We start from the raw sequence: 25,017 nt of genomic DNA on the forward strand, positions 1-25,017 counted from the left end.
ACTGATCAAATTAATTATGCTATATATCATCTGATCTCACCTGACATACTGATCGACGTAATTAGACAGATTCTTCGCGTGCTTCACTGCCGGGGCTACATATTTCTTGGAGTACTCATAATTCAATTGATACTGATGTTCCTCCTTCATAGTGAGTTCCTCCGTCGAGTTCGCCAATTTGTCTCGCCAGTCCGACTGGTCCTAGGAACAAAACATATCGATGGATTAAAAAAAGATGCAAGTGCTTGTTACCGAAGATCCTTCTTTTCATCGAATTATATAATTGTTAGATTGTTACGAATTATTTTTACAAGCATGAAAATGTCTGCGTACTTGAATGTTGTTTCCAGCGTCGACGAGCAAACCGAGAGCCTCGTCGATGAGTTTCTTCCCATCAGATAGTGATTCGTTCGTTCCCTCGTGCAACGTCTCGATACGAGCGCACTGATTCCTAGTCTCGACATGTGTCTTGTTGATACGGTTGTACAAACCGTCGTAGCTGAATAGCGTTTCCATAGTCTTTTCTATGATTGTTTTCATGTCATCTAGTTTTATCTCGTAGTCTTTAGCGTCGTCCTGAGCGGCCGACAAGGGCTCGGTCGTGTCGTAAAGAGAATTCAACCACGCCACGTACTTGGTGACGTCGCTAATTAATACAGAGAGAACATTGCTTATCAATTAAAAAAAAACATTTTTTCTTTCTTTCTATCAGTATAAAATTTACGCTCCATATTTTTAAAAATTTTTTATTTAAACGAGATAATACACTCACTCGAGGAAAGCTTCTACCTCCATGGTTCTCTGGGCTATATTGACAGATTTCAGATGATTCAAGATCATCTTTCCCGTTTTCAAGGCCTTCTTGATTTCTATTCTTCTATTGTCGTTGCTGTATTGATTGAGTTCCGAAGTCGTGTCTGAAAAAATTGGAAGAAATTATGTTAAACGAGTAATTTATATCGTAACGCAATTTTTCAATGGTAATTAAAGCGAATTGTAATACCTTCTATGTCTTTTTTTATATTATTAAGCATGATCTTTCCGGTGAAAATATTATTTTTCAAATCACCACTTTTGAGCTTCAAGGTATCGGCATATTTCGCACACTTGGTCGTCTGCAAATTGAAATGCAAAAAGATATGTAAGGGTAAATCGCATAACTTGTTTTTCTTGAATCATATCATTACAATGTTACATACGTTTCTTAATATAACTTCAACGTCTTCCGCAAGTTTCTTGTACTCGTGCCAGGGTACAGTCTTCATTCTTTCCTGCAGACGAGTTCGTAGCTCCAGTTCTTTGAGATGCTCGCTGACGACGGAATCGACATACGTCAATTCCTCCCACGGGGGTGGAATGTATCCGTCTGCTATATGACTCGTTCCCGCGGCCAACTCGTTGGACAGAGTTGCGATGGTATCCAGCAAAATTCCCGTGCAATTGTCATCGCACGCTAAACAAAAAAAATGTAATAAAACGATAAGCATACATTTTCCAGATTTATGAAGGCTGGTTTAATGTGATGAAGTATATTTCATGTATATATTAGCGAATAAACTTACAGGTGCAAACGTCATTTATGTAAACGTGACGATACGCTGTGCACTGGGAGCAATCCCTGCCCGTAGACCCAGGTCTGCACTTGCACTGTCCCGTCTCGCCGTCGCAGGCGTCGCTCAAACTTCCTGCTAAGTGACAATCGCACGGAACGCACTTGCCGTCCGGAAGACCGGGAAAGCCGTAGTAGCCGTAGGCGCAGCGTTCGCATTTTCTACCGATGTATCCTGAAACAACGAACAATATGAAGAAAATAGAAAAACAATCGACTCGCAGAAAACTAACATTTAAAATCTTAAAAGAATCCGTCAAACATTTTCGATAGATTCGTTCTTTTGAGATTTAAGATAATATTCAGATAAATTAAGTTATTAATTTTTTATTGTTTATGTACCTGGCTTGCAGTGACAAATGGGTTCATTGTTCGCACGAATGACGCAAGTACTCGAGAATCTCTTGTCGACCTGCGGACACGGACACGGCTTGCAGCCTCCGAATTCCGGAATTCCGTAGAAACTGTCAGCGCAAACATTGCAATATGCGCCAATCGAGTTTTCCTGGCAGTTCTGCAACGCAACAGAGTCTTCAATGTTATATGAAAAATTACTGACTTATCTATGTATGTAAAATCAATAATATTTACTTATGCATTTTTACAAAAACTGCAAAAATAATCATTTATAACATTAAATAAAATATCTCTTTTAAACTTTATTATAAGAGCATCAAAAGATATTTATCATTACAAAAAAATGTAATATGAGCTTACAAAAATATGATTTATAATTATAATATAATTATATAATTATGAATTATAATAATATAATTTATAATACAATTTAATTATATTAATTATGTGAATAACGTGTATGCAAAATTTCTCCAAAAAGAATATAAATCTGCAAACGATGTTTGTAGATTCAAAATAAGAAATTTATCTTGTACCAACTCCAGCTCATCTTCTTGTACACTTGTCTTTTGGCGCACTTCCTGTGTCGCGCTATCATCTCCCTGAATAGCGTACACTTATAGGAAAATGTTAACGTAATGCTTACCAAGCAATATCCCGTCTCCCTGTCGCACACGTCGGATCTCCCGTTGCACTGGCAGCGCCTGGCTTGTCCGACAAGATCAATCACGATGGTGGACGTGGCAGTGGTGTTCTTGTACCATCTGTAGAAGCCGATGCTGGGATCCTGGCAGGACGTGCCGTTGTACTCCGACGGGCACTGGCAGATCTCGACTCCGATCGCCAACGGTGGCGAGTGCGTAGGCGTCAGGACGGCGGCGTCGAGAGATGCCTCCAGGAGTCTGAAGGACACACGAGTAAAGTAAGCGAAATGTTGTTACAAAAAATCTTCTCTTGATTGCATACTAAAATATTTATTTGCAAAATTATTAAATGACGAAATAAACATATTGCAATTATTTATTTTATTCTCTATGATGTATTTAATTACACGTACGTGGTCTTTGCAAATTCGGCGTTGTCCGAAGCTTTTACAAGGATGTACTGAAGATTCTGTAACGCAACCATTAGCACCTCCCTGGAGACTTTGTAATCCGGTCTGTTTTGTAATTGCCACAGCGACTCGTGGAATCTGAAATAATATTAGATATAAATATAAATTACGTTTTGCAATGGAAGAGATTAGGAATTTAGAATTTGACAGAAGATAGAAGTTAGTTAGGAATTTTTTCTTTTTTTTTTTTTTATAATATGATAATATGCGATATATTCATCTAATTAAATTAATTTTGAATAGTGTATTCCTTTTTCTCTTCAAAATTAATTGTACTATATATTATTCCAAAACTGCTAAATACCTGACTTCATAATGATTTTCGTTCACTGGTAGATGTAGATAATATTCTAAGACAATCTTGTTATTGCCTTGCAACTGCACAATAGGATATCGAAGGTTCGATCTCAAAGGTATCCCACCCTCCGTTAAGGTTTTAAAGCGTAGGAATCCTCCGTAAGAGACGACCTTAAAGCACATGAATACGTCATCTAATATAATATAATATATATATATATATATATATATATATATATATATAATTTGATTTAAAACGTAGCGAATAAATTTGGAGCGCATTTCACGATTGCTTTTACGAAGATACAACACTTAGAAGTGAAAAAAATTACCTTATCGCCTAGGAAGGAATCCGGTAGTTTCCAATATAAAGGATAATTGTAGTAAAGATTCGGGGACAACGTAACATCACCATCGGATCCAGGGATTACGGAGAGGCCATTCGTCACGTTCAAGCCACCGTTCACCGTTGGCAGTACGGTCGTGAAGCCGAAGCTCATTATCTATTTGATCACACACGATAATCAGATAAATGTGTGCACACCGAATCTTAATCATCTAAAAATATTTATCAATTTTTGTAATCAAAATTTTTAACAATTAAAATAAATCCTACTGTTACATCGCTGGCCGATTCGTTGATGTGAAGGATGCGAGGTCGTGTCAATCTTCGTTGACCCCAACTGAGTCCAGCCTGTTGACATAGTGTGCTTCTTCCGAAGCAGAAGCACTCGGTGCATCCTCTGACGTTATCCACCGCGAGACCGAATGTGCCTTCTTTGCATTGATTGCACTGTCGCCCAACGACCAGTTCCTTGAGAATTATATCTCGGTTAATGCGTTTTTCAAATGTATTATTTGAGAAAAGCAAGTATGTATATTTAAGTACGCAAGATTCGATATTAATTTCAAAATAAAAATCGTACAGCAATCAACATCTTGCCGAAGGAAAAATAAAGATTCTCATTTTGCATCTTTTCACTGCTTATATACTCATGTAAAAAGTTGATATATCACATTTCATGAAAGATATAAATTATTTCAGCTATTTTTATCAATTAACCAAAGCGGCTGGATCGCGAGGATTCGCAGTTTAACAGAAATTCTCTGTCACTTTTATTTTATTTTATTTACTTGCCTTTAATTTCACGAGTTTTTTTTATATCCTACTTCTTTTATATTCTTTGTTTTATATACTGATAAATTTTGCTTTTTTGCACAGTCTTACCTTGCAGGGACACTGTCCCTTGTCGTCGCACTCGCAGACACCGTCCTGACACTGCGTCGTGCCGGCGATGTTACATCCGCAAGGACGACACCTCGGATAACCGTAGTAACCTCTGGCGCATCTCTCGCACCTGAGCCCATCGTAGCCGATCCTGCAAGGACACTGACCCTGGTGATCGCATTGGGATCGCGTGGCGCCTAATGTGCACGCGCAGGGTCTGCAGCCGACTTGCGGCACCAGATCCCAAGCACCGGGTCTGCATCGGTCGCAGTGCTCACCGTAGATCAACCGAGGACATACGCAACGACCGGTGTCAGGGTCACACACGTGACCGGGTCGTACACACGAGTCACACACTATAAATAAAGCAATCAAAGTTCGCTCTTTTCGTACGTCGAGATTTTATAGGAGATAGGATACAGAGTGTCTTGCAATCGGCGGAAAGTGTGAGTTATTGTTTGTCAAATTTGTAGTTTATCTAATACGCGCGCGATTATTATTAAATATAATATATAAGTCAAGTTATTCACCAAATTTAAGAAAAAAAATTTATTAAAATTCATTTTAAAAAATTCAATTAAAAAATATTAAAATTCCTTTAAAAAAATATAGATATTATTAAATTATAATCTAAAAATTATTAAAATTTATTTAAAAAAATGTTATTAACATTTATCTATATAATTTAGAAGAAAAATTGCAAGATATATGTACATATAATCAGAAATTTTGAATAAAAATACACCACGTTAATTAAACTACTAATGTTACTATGAGAAAATTATCTGAGACTTACATTGACAACCATTGGATGAAAATCCGTAATACCCGGAGAGACAACTGTCACATCGCAAGCCGGTTACACCCGGTTTACAATAGCATTGTCCTGTATCGCTATGACAGGAGGTGTTGTAAGATCCCATAGAATCGCATCCGCAAGCCGTGCAACCCGCTCCCGTTGCCAGCCCCCAATAACCAATCTAATAAATAAATTTATAATTCGATGATTAAAAAAAATAATCCTCCCGGAGTTCAAGGATGGCGCGATATAAATAGTCAATTTATTATTATTTTAAAGACTACGTTTTCTTTCTTTATAAAATGTAATAATTTTGGAAAGAGAATTATCTTTCGTTAGAAGTTAGAACTAAATTATAAAATTTAATGGCAATGTTATATATTATCGCACAATTGAAGGATCTATCGATCGCGCGTTTGACCTGCATGTTTATCGATTCCGATAAAGAACAATACAATCTGCATATCATGTCCGATTAATATCTGGCCATACAACATTATAGATCAAATGAATTTTTCTCCGATATTCGATACAGTTGCATTAGGAAAGCAATGCATTTATTTTCTCGTTACTAGATGCCTATCTAAATAATGCAACTACGTTACAGATCATCAAGTTTATTTTAATCGACGTTCGATATTGTATCACTAACTTGATTCTTTCTTTCTCTCTCTTTCTTTGACCTGGATCTTATAATAATACATACACAGTTTATTTATAAACATGCAATGTGAAGTTGAAAATTACCTTGCATTCGTTGCACTGCCTGCCGATAATTTGCGATTTGCACTGACATTGCCCGGTCACGATGTCACAGGCTGAGCTCGTGGAGCCCAAGTTATTGCAGCCACATCCTGCAATCATACGAAAAAAATATTGTCTGTTAAAAATAATAATCGATTCTCTGTCTTTTCGTTTTTTCTTAAAGAGTAATTCATTTATTTTATAAAAATACAGTTACATATTCTTAATTAATAAAAAATATATTATTTTTTATTAATTAATTTGTTATTATTATAATATATTAATTAATTATTATAATTATTAATTAATAAAAAAAATCTGATCTTATAATGAGTCAAAGCATCACGAATTTTCTCATCCGTGAAAAATTATTCCTCTGTGCAAACTGATATAATGTCACCTTATATAGCCCACTTTTCGCAGGGGCTTATCGAACGAAGATGATCAAGAGAGCGACAGAGCGACTTCGCCGCGACGCACTGAAGTCGCCGAAGGATGCAGCGAGACGAACATTGAGCGAGATTCACGATCGACGAGATCAATTTCACGTGTGCGATCGCGATTACGATGTCGGTACGCGCGACGCGATCGGATTTATACGACAATTAACCGCCAAAGATGCTAATTAATACACTCGTCCTTTCGCGGACCGGCAAGAAGCGAGCGACCATTGATCACGAACAATCGGAGAAGAGCACTGGAGACTGGAGACTGGAGGTGGAGCTAGACTGGCACTACCAGGTTCGGGACGCGCAACGATACGTCGCGCCGAGTCGTAGTGGTGGGGCATTGTAGCGGTCGCGACGTGGGAGCTCGGCCAATCACGTCGCGACTACATACCCTTACCAGGGTCGTAGTGGTGGGGGTATGTAGTCGCGACGTGATTGGCCGAGCTCCCACGTCGCAACCTCTATATACCCCCACCATTACGACGTGGCGCGCGTGTCGCTGCGCGTTCCGAACCTGGCAGTGCCAGTCTAGCTCCACCTCCAGTGCTCTTCTTCGATTCTTCGTGATCAATGGTCGCGCGCTTTTTGCCGGTCCGCGAAAGGACGAGTGTATTAATTAGCGTCTTTGGCGGTTAATTATCGTATAAATCCGATCGCGTCGCACGTACCGACATCGTAATCGCGATCGCACACGTGAAATTGATCTCGTCGATTGTGAATCTCGCTGCATCCTTCGGCGACTTGAGTGCGTCGCGGCGAAGTCGCTCTCTTGATCATCTTCGTTTGATAAGCCCCTGCGAAAAGTGGGTGTTGGAAAAAGCGGCGACGCGAAAATGGAGCTTCGGTTTTATTCGCGCGCGAATAAGCTCTCGCGAGTCTCGCGTTTTACCGAAACGCGTCGAAGATTGTGATAGCTAAAACCCGGACGTGGCGCGCGTCGCGAACGAAAAAAAGTAACGCGAGTGCAAGTGTTTCGAAACTTCTATACGAGGAGGCCCGTGGAGGCATCGGGCAACAAAGGAGCAACCGTGAGGTGAGTAAATTTAAATTGTTTAATAGTTACATAGTTCCTGATTATTTTTTGAAAGAGTTTTGCTTGAATTTTTATAGAGATAAAAAAACATACTTTCAATATCGAAGATATTTCTAAAATATCGAAGATTTTTAGATATTTTAGAAATATCTTCGATATTGAAGGTACGTTTTTTTATCTAAAAATTGCAGAACTCTTTAAAAAATTAATCAGGAACTATACATATAACTATAATCAGGAACTATATATTTAAAGAACCTTAAAACTCTGCTCAAAAAACTATTGGAACTCGATGTGTAAAAAAATGTGAAGTTGGCACCCCTATTTTTTGAAACAGATTTTCGTTATCGTAATGACCGGAACTATTTCTAAAAATTATCAAGAAAATAATATCATTTCCATTTAACTTTTCTAATGTTAATAATTTCTTATTAATTTTCTTTATAACAATTGATTGCAATATTCCAAGTTATTGTAGCCACATCCTACAATAAGTACGTACAAAAAAAAATATCTATTAAAAATAATAATCCATCTTCTGTCTTTTTTTTCTTCTATTTTTAGAGAGTAATCCGTTCATTTTATAAATACGGCTACATATTATTATTAATAACTAAAAAATCTAGCCATAATAAATCAAAGCATCGCACGGGGATATCTTCATCCATAGGAACTGATTAACATCATCTACAAAATATTATTTCCATTCAACTGTCCCAATGCTAATAATTTCTGCGTAACAAATAATTTACATTGTTCCATTCTAACGTCGCGAATTTTTCAACGTGAATGGGAAGATGCTAAAGAAGATGCAATTTTCGAAGCGACGAGAGCCATAATTAAACGATCATCGGGGCAGCGAACGGCGTCGACAAGTGCCGTCGACACAGCGGTCTTCATTAATAATTCATACGGGCATCATTCTCGCCCTCGCGCTAATTACACATCACTAACAAACGTATCTAATCGATTTTGCGCGGCGCGAAATTTTTTCTCGCGCGATAAATGTTTTCGCGGCCACGTGCGCGCGTTTGACGTTTGACGTTTCGCTCGCGCGTTGACGTTTCGTCTCAGCTCGGTCACGTGCGAGCAGCCGCGACATTTATGCGGCATCGAGCATCGGGATTTCGCAATTAGCGATGCCGTCTCGAGTGCCGGGGCATTGTATTCAAATGCCGCAGACGACGACGACGACGTCGGCTGTCGTTCAATCCCGCGTAATGCCGCGGAAATTATAAATTATGCATGGTCGCACGTCGAGAGAAAAAAGAGGGAATATCACGATCGTCGTCGCGTCTTTTGACTTTGCAATTTACCGATTAATGACGGCCCTTACAAAGGGGATTACGCGCGAGAATTGATTCGGTGATGCAATCGCGTGTTTACACGCCGCTATGCGATTTGATTGAATGATAACTCGGAGACATTCATGCGTGAAGAATATAAAATCGGAGATAATCGATCGAACGTGTCTCATTCATGTATACATGAAGTATAAAAATTATTGAAATTATTTGTGTATTTTTTAAAAATATTTCTCTTCTCGAGTGCACTCTCGTCTTTCTTGAAAAAAAATTGCATTTAAAAATTAGAAACGCTATATTAATCTTCATAGGTTTAACTAAGAATTATGTCAATCTTATATTGTGTAAGCCAATTGCACAACGTATGACATAAACATCCGAGACAAATGAATAATTTTGTCTCATACGATGTTTCTCTGTCAATTCCGATCAATCATTATTTCCCAGAGATTATTCGCATAATAACTCTTATGTCATCGAATAATAATTGAATTATATGGAAAATGTATAGAGCCACGATGTAGCTTCGCAAATTAATATTGCGTTATTACATAGATCCGATTAAATCGATAGATTCATTTGTAGGCGTTAAATATTAAACAAAAGAAGAATTTTTGCTTGGGAAAAAAAAAAAAAAAAAAACATTAAAATTTCACACAAATTCTTATATTCTTATAACTTTTTACGCTCAGTTTATAAGTTTTTTTCATTTGACAGACGTAATGATTTATGACAGAAATGCAAAATCTATGAGAAAATGTATCAATCAAGATAGTAATGTATGTGTTGTAACAATATTAATAATGTACGATGCTTCACTGACTCGCATTTCCTAATGAGTTAAATAAATAATTAGCATTTTAATGATTCTAAGAATCAATTAACGACTCGATCGAAGAAACGATATAATCAGAAAACATTCGTGGCGATTCTTTCGCAGCATACTATATTATACACATCATAAATTGCGAATTATATATAGCCATTTTATAAATTAATCTTTACGACAAAAGAGACACCAAGATTCTGTTGACGATGTCGAGATGCAAACAGGAATGTTCATAATACGATAATATGATAACATCGATGTCATCAGTAAAAGCTTAAAAAAATCGAACGATATATGTATGTATATCCGATTAAAATTTTATATATATATTATATACATAGCTGACTCTTTTAATCTTTCTATAATTATTCTCGTGTGATATACACAGGATGAAAGAGTCGAAGCATTCCGTATTTCTTCGCGTAATGTACGATATAAAAATTTAAATTCGCTAGATATATTATATAAGGTGTCCCAAACTTACCATTAATGGCAGATTCTTAAGATTTTTGGAAATTGGAATCATTTGGAAATGATTTTTCCTGAATAAAAATGTCGAGACACTAATAATTTTCGAGTTATAAACAATTAAAAATAAAGAATTTTTTTTCGCAAACTAAGCTTAGTCGAAATATAATATTAAACTACATTTCAGTTAATTTTAAGTCGAATTTAATTTAAGGCTTATAAAGATACATAATAACAAAAATTGAAAGCTTGCAAAAAATGATGACTTCTCTCTCTCGACTTTTTTGTTGAGGAAAAATCTTAGGAATCTCTCATTAACGCGTCTAGTAAATCTGGAACACCCTGTATATATATTATATGATATTGATTATCCGATATATACCTCGGTTATCTGATTTTCAGCATTCCTGGATGCGAAAACGTAGCGCGACTAATATGCCGTCTAATTATAAATAATGCATCTCGGTCTCATCTCTCGCTTTTAACGTGTTAGTTTAACGAGCGGCGACGTTATTATATCCGCCGCAAAATTATCTCCGCCAACATATATACCGCGATTCTCATTTCGAGAATGGCAGATTCGCGAGACGCGGAATTTGAATTTAATTATCGTGCGGCGCAGATTTATGTCATCTAATAATGTGTTAAGTGTTTTCCGTGAAACGTGCAATCGGGAGCTGTCACATAAACGTGGCACGTATTAATTTTCCGCGCAGAATTATTATTATATACGCACGTGTCATCGCGGGAACTTTCATAAGACCGCGAGTTTAGAAAAATATCGATATAATATGACACTTTAATCAGACGTGATCGCGCATTTCGCCGCACAAGTCGTTCAATGTTTTTGAATTAAATAAAAAATTTCACGCGTGATATTTTTTTGCAGATACCTCTTGTATTATGATAATTATACATTCTGTCATATTTAATAATGTATGGCATATACATTTTTTTGCTAATATATTAATTTTATATCTTGTTCTCTTGCTCACATTATAAACTTGGTTTGATGGATTATCGATGTCAAGTCCTTAAATTATAATTGTTTTTTTTTTCACACCGATTACTAGTGTTGAATATATATTGAAATTTTTTTATAATTAAAATTTTTACAAAAAACCTTATTAGTAAAATTGTAAAATATTATGTAAGATACATGGAAGGGTTACAGAAAATCTTACGATCCCTTACGTAAGGAAAGGAGAGGGAGGTAAAAAATCGTAAAAAAAAAACCTTACGTAATTTAAGGATGGTCCCAAAATTAAATCAATATCATGCTCTTTAATTTAATACCTTAAATAATATTCAAATCGCCGTTCAAACCAAGTGTACCCTTGTAAGAGGGCATTCTCAAAGATGTGATCTCCGGAAGTGAGGTTTCCGCTTATAATGGAAACAGATTCGCTCTGGACAAGGGGAGAAAGCAGGGAGAGGAGGAAGGGGACGGATTAAAGGCTCGTTAGGGCAAATATAGTAGCGGCGCGACGTATGATTAATTCAGGCAGCGCGAGGCGGCGGCTATCGCGCGCATATAAATAATGATCTCGTGTCTCTAATCCCGCCAGGCATTCAGAGAATCGCGTATTCGCGAGTGAATAAGTGTCCGCGTCTCGTCGCACAAAAGCGGCGGGCGATCGCTAATCGTGACAAATACGCGTCGTTCTTTAAACGCCGACCGTGTCGAGTCACACAAGAAGAGAGGGTTTATTAATTGTAACGAGCCGACTCGAGTCTTAATGTCGGCTCGATATCCCGTGTCCGCGATTTATCCGATTATTAAGGTACACGTCCACACAATTAGAAAATTATATATAGTACACGCGCCTGTCTCGCGATATATATAACGTTGTTAATTAAGCGTATTAACGATGTGACATCGGTATAATCAAACTTGATGCGGATTTATGATTCGTTATCGATATAACGATAGAATAAATTTTTTTTTATTAAGAGGCCATTCCTAAATTACGTGAGGCTTTTTTTATGATTTTCGATCCCTCCTTCCCCTTTATGTAAGAGACCATAAGATTTTCTGTGATATTTCCCCCCTGTATCTTACTTAATATTTTACATTTTTATTAATGAAATTTTTTAAATAGTTTAATCCTTTTTTAAATTCTTATAAATTCTTATAAATTAAAGATAGAATGCAAAGAACTTTTTATATAAAACACTAATCTTTATAAAACTTTTCTTAATTAATTTTAATACTAAGAAAGCTAAATTTTTTTTATAGAACACAATTTTTATAAAATGTTTACAGCTCTTGAAAGGAAACAATGAAAAAAATAAGACAATTCGCCCGTTATGATTTGTATTTCGCGAAATGTTTGCAGCAAGTGTCGAAAACACGAGTATGATCGCACGGAAATTAATAATGAGCGACGCATCGGGCCTGTAATCTCGTCATTTATAAACAAATCGTTCGGAGTTCTCTTTCTCTGAGCTACGATCGCGTCTCGTCAGGCCATTTCGAAGGTAGCCAGTAAGCGATACTTGACTCGAAGTTGCCGATTTATTGGCCGATAAATTGCACGCTATTACCGTCCGTCTCGGGAAAGACGTTCGTTAAAGATCGCCCTGCCGATTCGAGAATGCGAGAGAAACGTGTTTTTCAATTATCGTGGAATCCCACCGCGTCGGAAAAATCTCACAGCATAGAATACGAATGACGAATTGATTGAAATCCCGAGACTGGTGGGCAGGGTAGCTGATCGTAAATTCTAACGATAAACTCCGCAAAATTTCAAGCCAATATCTCATCGAGCAAGAAGAGATTATGGAAGAGTCGAGTCCGCTTCAATTTAATTGAGCGATAAAAATTTAGTTTTTATTTAATTAAAATAAGGATTTATGTATATCAATATTTTATATTTATCTTTTTATATTATTTATAACATTTTATATAACATAATATTTATATCATATATAATATATTTTATATATTTATATATTATATAATATTTATATAATATTTTATGTTTATATAAAAAATTTCATATTTATATAAAAAGAATTAATATAAATTAAAATAATTTATATTTTTTAATTCAAATTAAAATTAGAGAATTTTGAAACAAATTATCGACTATATGTCACATAGAATAAATTTTAAAAGCGCGCAGGGAAAAACGAAACATGATATCTTTCATCACTCCTTTTATAAAGGAGAATTATTTGATCGCAACTAACATAAGCATCTTTCTTTAATATTGCCGTCGTATCTGAATAATTAAATGCACCTTGTTCTTGATATCCAACGAATATAAACGTTCTCGCGTTTGACGCGAAACAAAACTTTAGCAATCCTTATTTTATATGCTCTTTGCAAGACGTTTGCAAGGCGCAGCCTGCTATAATTTTGCCGGGAACAAATGCGATAATGTCATAGCGGACAAGTCTTCGCTTGTCAACTTCGCGTGTCGGCGTTGCCCTTATTGGGATACTTGTCATGCAAATCGAGGAAGCTTATGCGATGATCCATAGTAAAGAGCCATTTTAGTATACCTGTTTGTACTTATCTCGCGCGAGTTTTTCTTTTTCGCAAGTCTAAAATGGCAAAATTTTCAAGAACGAGCGTAATCTTTACTCACGTTGTAAACGTGGTAGATAACCGAGAAAATTACACAATAGAATTATCGAGCACATCAGTTTTTTTTTTCTATAATGATAAAAATAATTTTAATTGATCAAAAATACGAATTGGGAATATAGGAATTGATTAAATTTAGAGAATAAAAATATCGAATTATTCTATACAGTTTCTGTTCGTCAAAGTAAAATATTATTCACACTCAAACTATCACATATTAATATAGGTTCACACGTCACAGAGTTAAAATTTACATTTATCTTTAGAAATATATATTTAATATAATTACCAGACAGTCGCATATCAGAGTGTGTGCTACGTATATAAGTGAAACGCGATTTTATAGCCGCGAACGATAAGAATCGCAATGATATTGCGCGTCTAAAAGCATACGCGCATCAAGAATCATGTTTTATACTTGTATATTGTGGACAGGCGCAATTATGGTACGGCCAGAAATGCCGGGCAACAGTACGCGTCCGTTTTAAACGCGTTACTTCTTATGCAAATCGGGGCAATCTTTACGGTGATCGACGGTAAATCTACTTTAGAATTTAAGTAGCTGTTTGTACATACTCCAGCGCGTTGCTCACAGGCGATTTTACTGCGCTCGCTGAAAGTGTCCTGACGTCGACGACGTTGTAAAAGGGATTTTTACTGCGGAAGAAGAAGGCTTAGCCGCCTTTTTTTCCAACCGATACACGCGAGAAAACGCCGAGCAAACGAAGAAAAAACAAGAGACCAATTGACCAATTTTCTCTTCGGATCGTGCAGAAGGATCTTCGCGCGACAAAGTATAAAATAGGTATTTCGCGATTTGACATTTTCGTATACAAAATATTTCGCACAGCGTCTCATCAGCATTCTTTGAAATAAATCGTTGCGCGATTTTAATGTCGTGTTTAATAAGGATACGGCGCGATAAAAATATTCCTTTAGCAGCTTCGTTGTGTGAATCAACCTTTCTGTCGGTGAACGGATACCCAGAGCAATTTTAAATGTTAAAAATGTATTTTATATTCGAAAACCTCCTAAAATATAACGGGAAAGAATATTCAGCAGCTGCTATAAAAAAATTGTAATGTGTCGAAAACACGCGTTTGGTACCTGGGTACCCATACATTGATGGAAAGGTGAAAAATTATGCATTTGTTGAAAAACGATGTTTATCGTTGCAGCATATCGCGAATTGCGCGCTTAAAAAATTTATGAAATAATCTATAAATCTGTTTTAAAAAATTCGTTTGTGGAGTAAATGAAAAATGACAAGAATATTAAAAAACAAAAATTTTTGAAAAAATTTAATAATTTATGATTTAGTATTATACGATAATTTTATTTTGTTGAAACGATTTTACTCGTGACTGCGACATTTTTTGCCGAGATCGATTCATTAAATTCCTTCCATCGGACGTGCGTCTTCATCGCAGGCGCAGTGATATTAATTATTAAACCACCATCCATCGTGTTGTAAGTCTAGTTACAGACATTATATCTCAGCTGCGACAATAATGAGCAAGTGTGCAAAAAAAATTCTGTTGCAAAAGAAATTTTCCTTGGATAAATATTAATCCATCGTAAAGCGACGCTTAAACACTTTTTCTCTAAAGTTAGTCAGCCGACTTTATCTCTCACTGGTAAACTTATACGGAATTCTATTTCATGCAATGCTATGCAAATTTTATTCATGGATTTATGTATAGCAATCTTTTATATATTGTTCGAGCTGTGATAAATCAAGAAAAATCTCAATACGTTATAAAATGCTTCCTCCATTTTATTTATAATTAATTCATTCAAAATTCTTAAGATACTATTTTATCGGAGTATTTCTGCTTCCATAATAATTCAGAAAAATCTCTTGCAAATTTTATTTTCATTCTGAGAAGAAAATAATATGCATTTTTTCCCCCATGAATACATTTGGCAGGCATTTATAATTTCTCGGACAATCGTGTAACACAATCGAATTGATTATGTTGCAAAATGTGGCCGGCGCGGTGCGTAAAGCAAATGAAACGTCATCGCGCGAAGGAGGCGAACCCAGCCTTTATTAAGCGCATCGCACTTTATGAACGCATCCATTGTCGAGGGCGCGTATTAAAAGGGGAAAAAAAAGATAAAAAAAACACAGGAACGTCATATTTGTCGCGAATATTTCTGTCAGAGAGTCATCGAACGTCTCGTTTCAGGCACTTGCTATCCTCGTGAGAGTCCGCTCGCGCCAAGAGACATTCAATCGCGCGAGGACCTCTTTTCTGGCTGTCGTTACGTTGACTCTCTCGTGTCGACTCGTAAAGATATCCCACTGTGCAAAATTACCGTCCCGATTTGGCAGAAAAATTATGTACCTCTGTAAACGCGCACCGTAGGGAGACATATTTAAGATAGACGTATATAAAACCGGCTGCCGTGTATATGGCGATCTTGGAAGATGCGAAGAGATCTCGAGATTCTCCGCCGGAAGAGTCATACGGACAAAGTAATATACAGAGTAAATAAATTTACTAAATCATAAATTATTAAATTTTAATTTATTTTAAAAATTAAAAATTTTTTAAATATTCTCCTTACCATTTTTAATTAATCGAATTAAAACTTTAAACTAAAACTTGTTTAATCATTTTAATATAATTTTATTGATTAATAAATCTTTCAATCATTCAATAACATTTAATTTATTTATTTATTAAAATTTTAATAAATTTAATTATTAATCTTTTAAGATTACGGATAGAAATCATACGTTACACGGAATCGGAAACTGATAGGAATCATCAGGATCTAAGGTTTATGTGATTGATGCAAGATCGACAATTACGTAATCAAAATAAATAAAAGAACAAAATCAAACTTATGCACTTATGAAAGCAACGTATGATTGAAAGACTCGGTCTTGAAATCATTCGTAATAAATGTGTTAATCGCACGCTATTTAGAGGACATGTCGAGAGACATGATGAAGACACAGCAGGATAATCAGTCTGATAGCATAGCAACGTGGCTGAATGATTTATGAGGCGTTGCACGCCAATGATTGGCACAGTTTTTCGTGTCACATTGACACGATTGTGTATATTTATGCGCTTTACAATTTGATCGATTATTAACGCATGAGCGCGATACATCGCGAAAAAATTATGTATCGTATAATTAATGATGTATCTCGATTACATCAGTTGATCATCGGAATTATTTCATTCAACATCCCGCTTCATTCATCGATTAGATACTCTACGATGTATACCGAGTATTCCAGTTTCATCGTATTTGATCTTCAAAATATAATATAATTATATATGCAGAGTGTCTCCCATTTTAATTAATATAGTCGAATAATGAAACTATGGCTAAATGAATATAAAATATTTCATATAAAAATTAAAAGATTTCAAGGGAAAAAAAGTTAAAAAATCTTGAATTTTAATTAACATTTTTAAGGTCATTTAAAGATCAATCTAATTTTATATATATTATATATATTTTATATATATATTATTATAATATATTATATATAAAATAATACATATATACACATATATATAAAATAAAAATAGTTTGTGATACTATTACGCAGATTTCGATATGTAAATGACGCGCCAGGATATATTCGCGAGATTATATTCATCTTGAGATATCACAAGCGTGATTCTTTGTGCCGCACCAATGTTTATTCCTCGGCGCGACGTTGGAGAAGATACCTTCTCGACCCAAATCCATCCACTTGAACTCCTTTTGGCGCCGCCGATAAAATCCCTCGTGCCGCTCTAGAGTGCCATTTATTTACCCAAGCGAGATCCCTCTGTCTCTCGTGATTTACCTTTCAAGATTCTTCCCGTGAACCTCTTTAATCAAATTATTTACACTTCTGCCGCATCCCTTAACAAACGTTCCAAGAACATTTTTTTCAAATTTTGTATAAATGGTCAAACATTTTTTTCTCCGAGATACACAGAATATCTTGTTCGACGTTCTTTGTACCTAAGCAAGGGACCTAATCAAAGATACATGTGTTTTTAGAGCAAATGAAAATAATTATCGATTTATATACAGCTTTCGATCGCGATTCTATCCTCGTGTTTGCTTTCTCGAGTCGTCGACTCGCGCGGTCGACCTTAAAAAAAAGAATAAATAGAAAAATGTATCGCATTCCTGGAATGGACTCGCAATTTTCTAGTTACGTAAAGGAAACGTCGACATGGATCTCGCGTGCATTACGTGCTGAAACCTGAAAGAGCCTCGGAAAGCGTGTATCGAGCCTCTCATCGAGAAGATATCGATCCGATGAAACGAGCCCGCGGTTAACTGACAGATAATTTCATGGCAATTTCAACGCTTATGCACCCCTATCTTTATTCTCCGCCTTCCCTAGCCCAGTCAGCCACCCACTAATCGATCTCCTCGCGGCAGGACTCTTCTCTCCTCGTTTGCGCTACCGGTATATATGCTCGCGATCGCTAAAAAGCATTAATTATTGATCATCGACAAGCGCAATCTGTCGCAAATCGACTCATTGATCGGAAGATATTAAGATAAGAATCAATGAGATGCGTGCCGCACGCAGGTCTTCATTTATATAGGGTAAGCAAATACGATTCCTTCGCAAAAACATGTTCACAGAATGCACGACCAATGAAATGATATGCATTTACATAAAGAATATAGGGATTAAAACCGGTGATGAACAAAGTGTGCAATTTGTTTTAATAATAATAATAAATGTATGGAATGTATATAAAATATTTGATTAATTTGGAAGAATCTCTTCTCGAGAAAAATTTAAATAATTTCCAATCATGAATCATAAAAATTAAAATTAAGTGAAAGCATTACAATTTTTCTTCACTTTTTATTGTTATATAAAATGCACATTTTTTCGAATTGTATTTAATTAACTAACTGGTCATTCAAGAGCTCTGTTCTCGAGTCGCCGCAAACGTTGAGCGACTTTTTATCGCGTCGATGAATTAATTTATGATACCCGCCTTCTATCGTCTGGCGGGAGTTCCATCGCATCGACTTCACTTCGATTTATACTGGCAGATGTTGGCGCGTGTTCGATGATCAAACAGAGAATACGTCTATTTTGGTTCAGCTCGGCGCGGGCAAAAGTGCCGAAAATTTGTTTTTAATGGCGGTCTTTCGACGCGTACACACATGCGAGAGAGATCCTAAACGTTCGTGACGCAAACACGCGTCCCGAATGAAAGAGAAAAAAAAATCAGCCTGGTCGACGGACCATCAGATCATCGGTGATCTCTCGATGGTCCAGACTCGCGCTCGCCCGAGAGTCTCTCTTGAAAAAATATACCACGAATAGCTTTCAAGTAGTCGGTTTACATAATGCGATTGCGTAAATGTTTGTGTTTAATGTTACGCGATGGAGACCGGGAACGCCCGGTATCATTTGACCGGTATAGCGACGATAAATCGGGAGTTAATAGCTAATAAAATAGATAAATGCATGATTTTGTAGACTGTATGATTATAAAAGTAAAAAACATTATAACCCACGCGAAAATAAAAATCATATAGATGTGTAGAAAAAAATATGTCATTTCTAGACATCGCTATTTTCCGATGTCCTTGTCGATTAAAGGTGACAGACATTGAAATTTCAAACGAGACATGGCAAATGCATCGGAGCCATTGTCAGAAATCGCGGTCCGCTATTATTTTCGACACGACACGATTAGGAAGCCGTGTCTCGGATCGTCTACCACTCTTCTCTCGCGAAGAGATGTCTTATCGATCCGATCGCCGCGTGGGTGGATCACCGAGGTGATTTACGAGCCATCGTAGCGACAGCATTAAGGTGATATATGGATCCCTCGGTGATTCCGAGCCGAAGCCGAAGCAACGGCATACGCTGTATAAGTTATTGCGCGTGATCTACGCGTGCAACACGCGAGATATCGCGTGGTAAATTCGATCCATCGATCCTGCCGGCACGTACGAGGCAAATTCTCTCTCGGTATGATGATAAACTGTCGGATAGCGTAAAAATGCGCGAAACTATTTGTGCGCAGAGATATACATATATGTATATATACGCATCTCTCTCTTTCTCGCATTTTCAATTGAAAACTTGACACGAAGAATGCGGTAAATAACGCGCGCGCGAATGTATTCTCAGACAATTATTTCACATCAAAGTCGATTCTCTATACATAATATCCAAAAGTTACTTTATAATAATATCATTATTCCTTATGCGTTAGTTATTGTTACCGTTACTTAAAAAGGTGCAATTTTTGTTACTTTTCTTTGTTCTATTGCAAGTTAATATTAATAAATAAATAATAATTCTATTTACTGCAAAATACATTTTACACACTTAATTCCACCAAACGCGAAATGTAAATAACACATATTGCAAGAGAAACGTGGCCATTTTTACGAGTATATTATATAATTAAATAAGCAAAATGTTAATTGTCGCGCGTGAAAAAAGGTGACAAAAAATGTGGCAATATTTTTTCAGGTGATCTCTCTGATCGCGCGCGAATCTTAATGGAGCAAGCTGAGGTGACAGATTCCCCCTCGCACGCCCATGTGTGCGCCCACGCACGTGGTATCGCTTGGAAAAGTTTTGTTACTTTCAATTGAGCAATCCACACCGTGGGCTCCGAAAAAAATAATTTCCCCACTCTATCTTCTATCGTGCGGTTTCGGTCTAGAACCGTCTCTATTAAATTGCAGTAGGTCGGATATTGGATAGTATAAAATCCTCGAGTAAAAAGGCACAACTTTTTCTAATATTACAATCATGCAATTGCAATTTTAGTAGGGTGTTTTCATGTTGAAAAATATTTTTCGTTATTCATTATTAATCATTCAATTTCATTAATTTTCGTTACTCGATATTATAATACTATAATTTTTATACATAAAATATTCTATTAAATATATTACAATGATATAAAATATACTTTAAAATAAATATTAATTCTATAAAATATATTATATATTTTTATTAATAACGCACATCTATATGTAGACACACCTAGAGTTTACAAGAAGAATACTATATTATTTCTCAGTTAAGAACCCCGGTATACAGAGACAAGGTATCTCGAGGAACGTACTTCTTATCTTCGACCACGAGGAGAGTTCTCGCGGAGGAAGACTTCCGGTACGCCTACGCGCAGAGAAGCAGAGAATACCGCGAAGAACCGCGCCGTTAAAGCCTGTGGTCGAACCTTGCCGTTTTAACCACCACGTCGTCGCGGCCGTTCTCCATTCGATCGTCAAGGTGCCCCCCGCGGAAATACGACCATCGACGAGAACGTAAATGCCCCCCTCCGTTCTGTCGACGCGACGACGAAGGCGATTTCAAGCGCCTGTTGATTCATTCATTTCAACGATTGAGAGAGAGACACGTGTTTGGTTCAGTAGAATATATAATCTTCCTTTATACGGATTCATTCTCACATACACATTGAAAGTGATAGCAATAGTGCGGATCGATATATTGATCCTTTCAGCGAATGCATTGGTTCATGATTTTTTGATAATTAATTTTGATAATCTTTTATCACATTGATCTTTTTCTCCCGTGCTTAATTATGTAAATAAATAATAATTCTATAAAATATATTAAATATATTATACTTTTTTATTATAATAAATTGAAATAAGGTCTGATATGTAAATACAAAATCAGATGCAAAAAAGATTAATAAGAGCCAGGCGCAACAAATTTATTTTTAAACTATCTCTTTAATTATTTTTAATTTTTCTAATAATTAAAATAATTAAAGAGGAATCTATTTACATAAGACTTTGATATTAAAAAGAGATTGTCAATAAAAAAATCACATGAGATTTTAATAAAAATTTAAATGTTGCAAGGATATGTTAGACATATGTTTTCTAACAATAAGTGCTAAATAAGAGTGAAATGATCAGACATAATTTTGGAAAAAAAAATTCTGAATCAATAAAATTTCATAAGAATTTCTCAATTTTTCAAGGTAAAAAAAAAAAGAAAAAATTCCTAACAATTTTCAAAAAACTATAATTTACAATTTCTCTTCCTCTGTCAGAAATCGAAGATTTGTAAGCAAAATAAACGGGATAATAAATAAATACAAAAAGAAGCAACAGTTTCAACACCTTCTGATTCATTCGCGTTAATATTCAGATAGCAAATAAGAGGGATGTCGATGGATTATTCGCGCGATTTACTGCGTCCGGCAAAACACGCGTTAATTGCAAACATGCGTTTACGACTAAATTAGCAATGTCTCTCTTTCTCTCTCTCTATTTTGTATCTTATTCGCGCGTGCAAAATTAGCAGTCATATCCAAGCGTATTTACGAGCGGGCGTTAACTAATATGACTTTTTTCCTGCTCTTTTTTTTCTTTCATTTTCGCACAGACCCCCGGGAGTCCCTTCTTCGAGCACAAGCGTCGTCGAAACTTTTCCCCGGGGGAAGATCATTAGTCCTTCGATCCGAATGTTTCGTAATTGTAATACGTCGTTATACAAGATCCCTTCGCACGTGGCTGCTCCTAATTTATTAGACCGCTTTGTCCGATCGCACGCTTCGATTGCGTCATCGCGTGTGTCTGTGAAGTGTCGGGAACTACATCGTGACGTGATAATAAATTCCGAGGTCGATTTGGGGAGACCGGCAATGGCGAAAGAGAGCTGAATAATAATCGATACGGGATACTGGAATTTCCAATCTGTTTCTCTCTCATTAGATGCGTGGGCGACGAGAGGAGAATAAATTCGAGGGATAGATAAAAATAGGCGCGTGTGTAATAGAATATTAAATATTAATTCAGCATACGTTACTAACTCAATGAATACACATATACATATCCTACACATCACCACTAACGGATCCAGACGTCGATAATGGGAAAAGGATTTCAAAATTATTTGGTTTGATATTTTTCTTTTGGTATCACACAAAGCTTAGCTTTTACTCCAAGCTCAATATAAAACTTCTGATCTCATTTAGAAAAATTTTTTATTTTCTTTTACTTTTTTCGTATATTTTAAAAAAGTTTTTAATAACAAAAAATTGTTATACAGGGTGTCCCAGAATGATGGGGACTAAATTCGTGTGCAGATTCCTGGGATCATTTGGAGACGATTTTTCCTCAGCAAAAATGTCGAGACACCAATAATTTTCGAGTTATAAGCGATTGAAAATAAAGGGTTTTTCGCAAACGAACCCTTGTGGAAATAAAATAATAATACATTCACATTCTTCAGTTAATTTCAGATAGAGTTTACTTTAATAGAATTTTAATTTAAGGCTTAGTTACAAAGATACATGATGGCAAAAATTGGAAACATGCAAAAAATAATGACCTCCCTCGACATTTTCGCTGAGGAAAAATCATCTCCAAATTATCCCAGGAATCTGCGCACGAATTTAGTCCCCATCATTCTGGGACACCCTGTATACTTAAAAAAAAATTGTGTTTTATTATTTATAATTGTCCTCGAATTTTGTTTAACATAAACATCTTTTAGACGGCATTAAATCATGAAATCAGTATAACTGATTTCTTTTTATTTGGAAGGGAGGGATTTTAACTCCAAAATCTTTCTCTAATATCCAGTGCACGTCACATAAAAATTAAAATAAAGATTTTATAGATCGCCCCGGTTAATAATTACGAGAGACGATTATTCTCGGAACATTTATGCGAATAGCAAAGAAACACTATATATCGCGGAAGGCAATTACGCAATAAACGAAGTACCACGATCTTTTCCAGGAAGAGAGCGCGGCTAATAAGGGCGTGTCATAATCGACAGGATTGCTGGCCTCGCTCGGCTCGTACGTGATTATCCTCATCACCATTATCGATCGGATCGGTTGTCGTTGTTGTTGCATCGTGTGATTAACGTGCCTGCCAAATTATATTAGTCCCCGCGAGAGATGAAATTTTTTAATCGACAGTCGAAGGTATACAAACTCGGAAGAAGATCGAATGTTATGTTGAAGAAGACTTTTGTCAATGAAACCTGACGATTCGCTGATTCTTAAAACGGCGAGGCAGAGTAAAAATATATTTCAATATAAAGTATAAATATATAAAATATAAAATATTTTATAATATAAAATAATGTAAAATAAATGTAAAATATCATAAAGAGAAATTGACACGGTCTTTCTTGTCGCGAGAACAACCTCTTCTTCGCGTGTTTACAGGACCGATTTGTCAGAATTTCTAGCAAATACACTGCTGCATTTTCGCACCGGGTTGCAGGCACGTTCGTGTATTACAAATAGAGACGTGCGTGCTTAAGGCGTGTCCTACACGACGCAACAAAGTGAGCACTTGTGCCTTCTGCGAATTTATCTCTGCTGACAGCTCATTATACGATAACGATAGGCATGTCTCAGTGTAGCAGTTATACGATCGACTTATCGAAAGACCAATCCGTCTCTCGCCGTCACAACTCATTTTCTCATTTTTTTTCTCGTCCTCTCGAAGCGAGCGCTATTCTAAATATTATTTTTAAAGCGAATTAAATTGTAGGCTTGTATCGCGAAATGAATTCAATCCTTCATATTATTATCACAGAAAAATAAAATATTAATATATATATATATATATATATATATATAAAATATAATATATACAAAAATAAATATAATTATTCAATTATTAAATTGATACAGAAAAGTAAACGCGCAGACGCTCATTCTCAATTTAATAATTAAAGGCTTAAAATCTTTAATTACGTAAATAAAAAAATGTTATTATAAATTAGAAACAAGGAATGCATAAAATACTATAAAACTGAAGTAAGGCGAGAGGCGTGGCAAGAGTAAGAGAGAAATATAATCGCGAGAGGAGAGGATTAAAATTATGCGAGGGAAGGAGATGCGTAAAGATCTAGATCGATTAAGATGATATCATCGTTGATGATCGATTCTTATCTGAGGAGAAGCGCATCTAGGTGGCCCGGCTATGTTCCGATTAAGTCACGATCGATCCATCGATCTTCCGTCCACTCTCGGAACCTTACGAAACCGCTTCCATAATTATATTTTAATTAATTTTTCCCTCCCGATATGTTAATGACGTAATCGTCATACGCTAAAAAAAGCCTCCATCCAGCCCGGAAAATTTAACAACGATTTGCTACCCGCGGATAAAAATCAATCATTTTTCAAGTCCGAGGATTTATAGTTTAAGCACAATAATTACTCTC

General features: G+C 36.1%; 1 protein-coding gene across 3 annotated transcripts in view; it reads right to left on the minus strand.

Moving 5' to 3' along the window:
- Positions 1-25,017, minus strand: part of Wb (wing blister) — a 197,696-nt gene that overhangs the window by 9,084 nt on the left and 163,595 nt on the right. For all 3 annotated transcript variants that reach the window (XM_083041632.1, XM_083041631.1, XM_083041633.1), the window contains 15 exons: positions 6,152-6,258; positions 5,402-5,585; positions 4,606-4,961; positions 3,994-4,191; positions 3,710-3,880; positions 3,385-3,548; positions 3,024-3,158; positions 2,613-2,868; positions 1,952-2,123; positions 1,563-1,784; positions 1,200-1,453; positions 1,004-1,115; positions 773-917; positions 334-646; positions 41-201 (listed from right to left, as the gene is read on the minus strand). In XM_083041632.1, the coding sequence (XP_082897758.1) occupies positions 41-201; positions 334-646; positions 773-917; positions 1,004-1,115; positions 1,200-1,453; positions 1,563-1,784; positions 1,952-2,123; positions 2,613-2,868; positions 3,024-3,158; positions 3,385-3,548; positions 3,710-3,880; positions 3,994-4,191; positions 4,606-4,961; positions 5,402-5,585; positions 6,152-6,258 (2,950 nt within the window). The remainder of the gene's footprint in view (positions 1-40; positions 202-333; positions 647-772; positions 918-1,003; positions 1,116-1,199; positions 1,454-1,562; positions 1,785-1,951; positions 2,124-2,612; positions 2,869-3,023; positions 3,159-3,384; positions 3,549-3,709; positions 3,881-3,993; positions 4,192-4,605; positions 4,962-5,401; positions 5,586-6,151; positions 6,259-25,017) is intronic.

This window comes from Prenolepis imparis, unplaced genomic scaffold, assembly GCF_030444845.1.
Source record: "Prenolepis imparis isolate NDT839.2.m4 unplaced genomic scaffold, iyPreImpa1.0 SCAF_7, whole genome shotgun sequence".
Classification (NCBI taxonomy): Eukaryota; Metazoa; Arthropoda; class Insecta; order Hymenoptera; family Formicidae; genus Prenolepis; species Prenolepis imparis.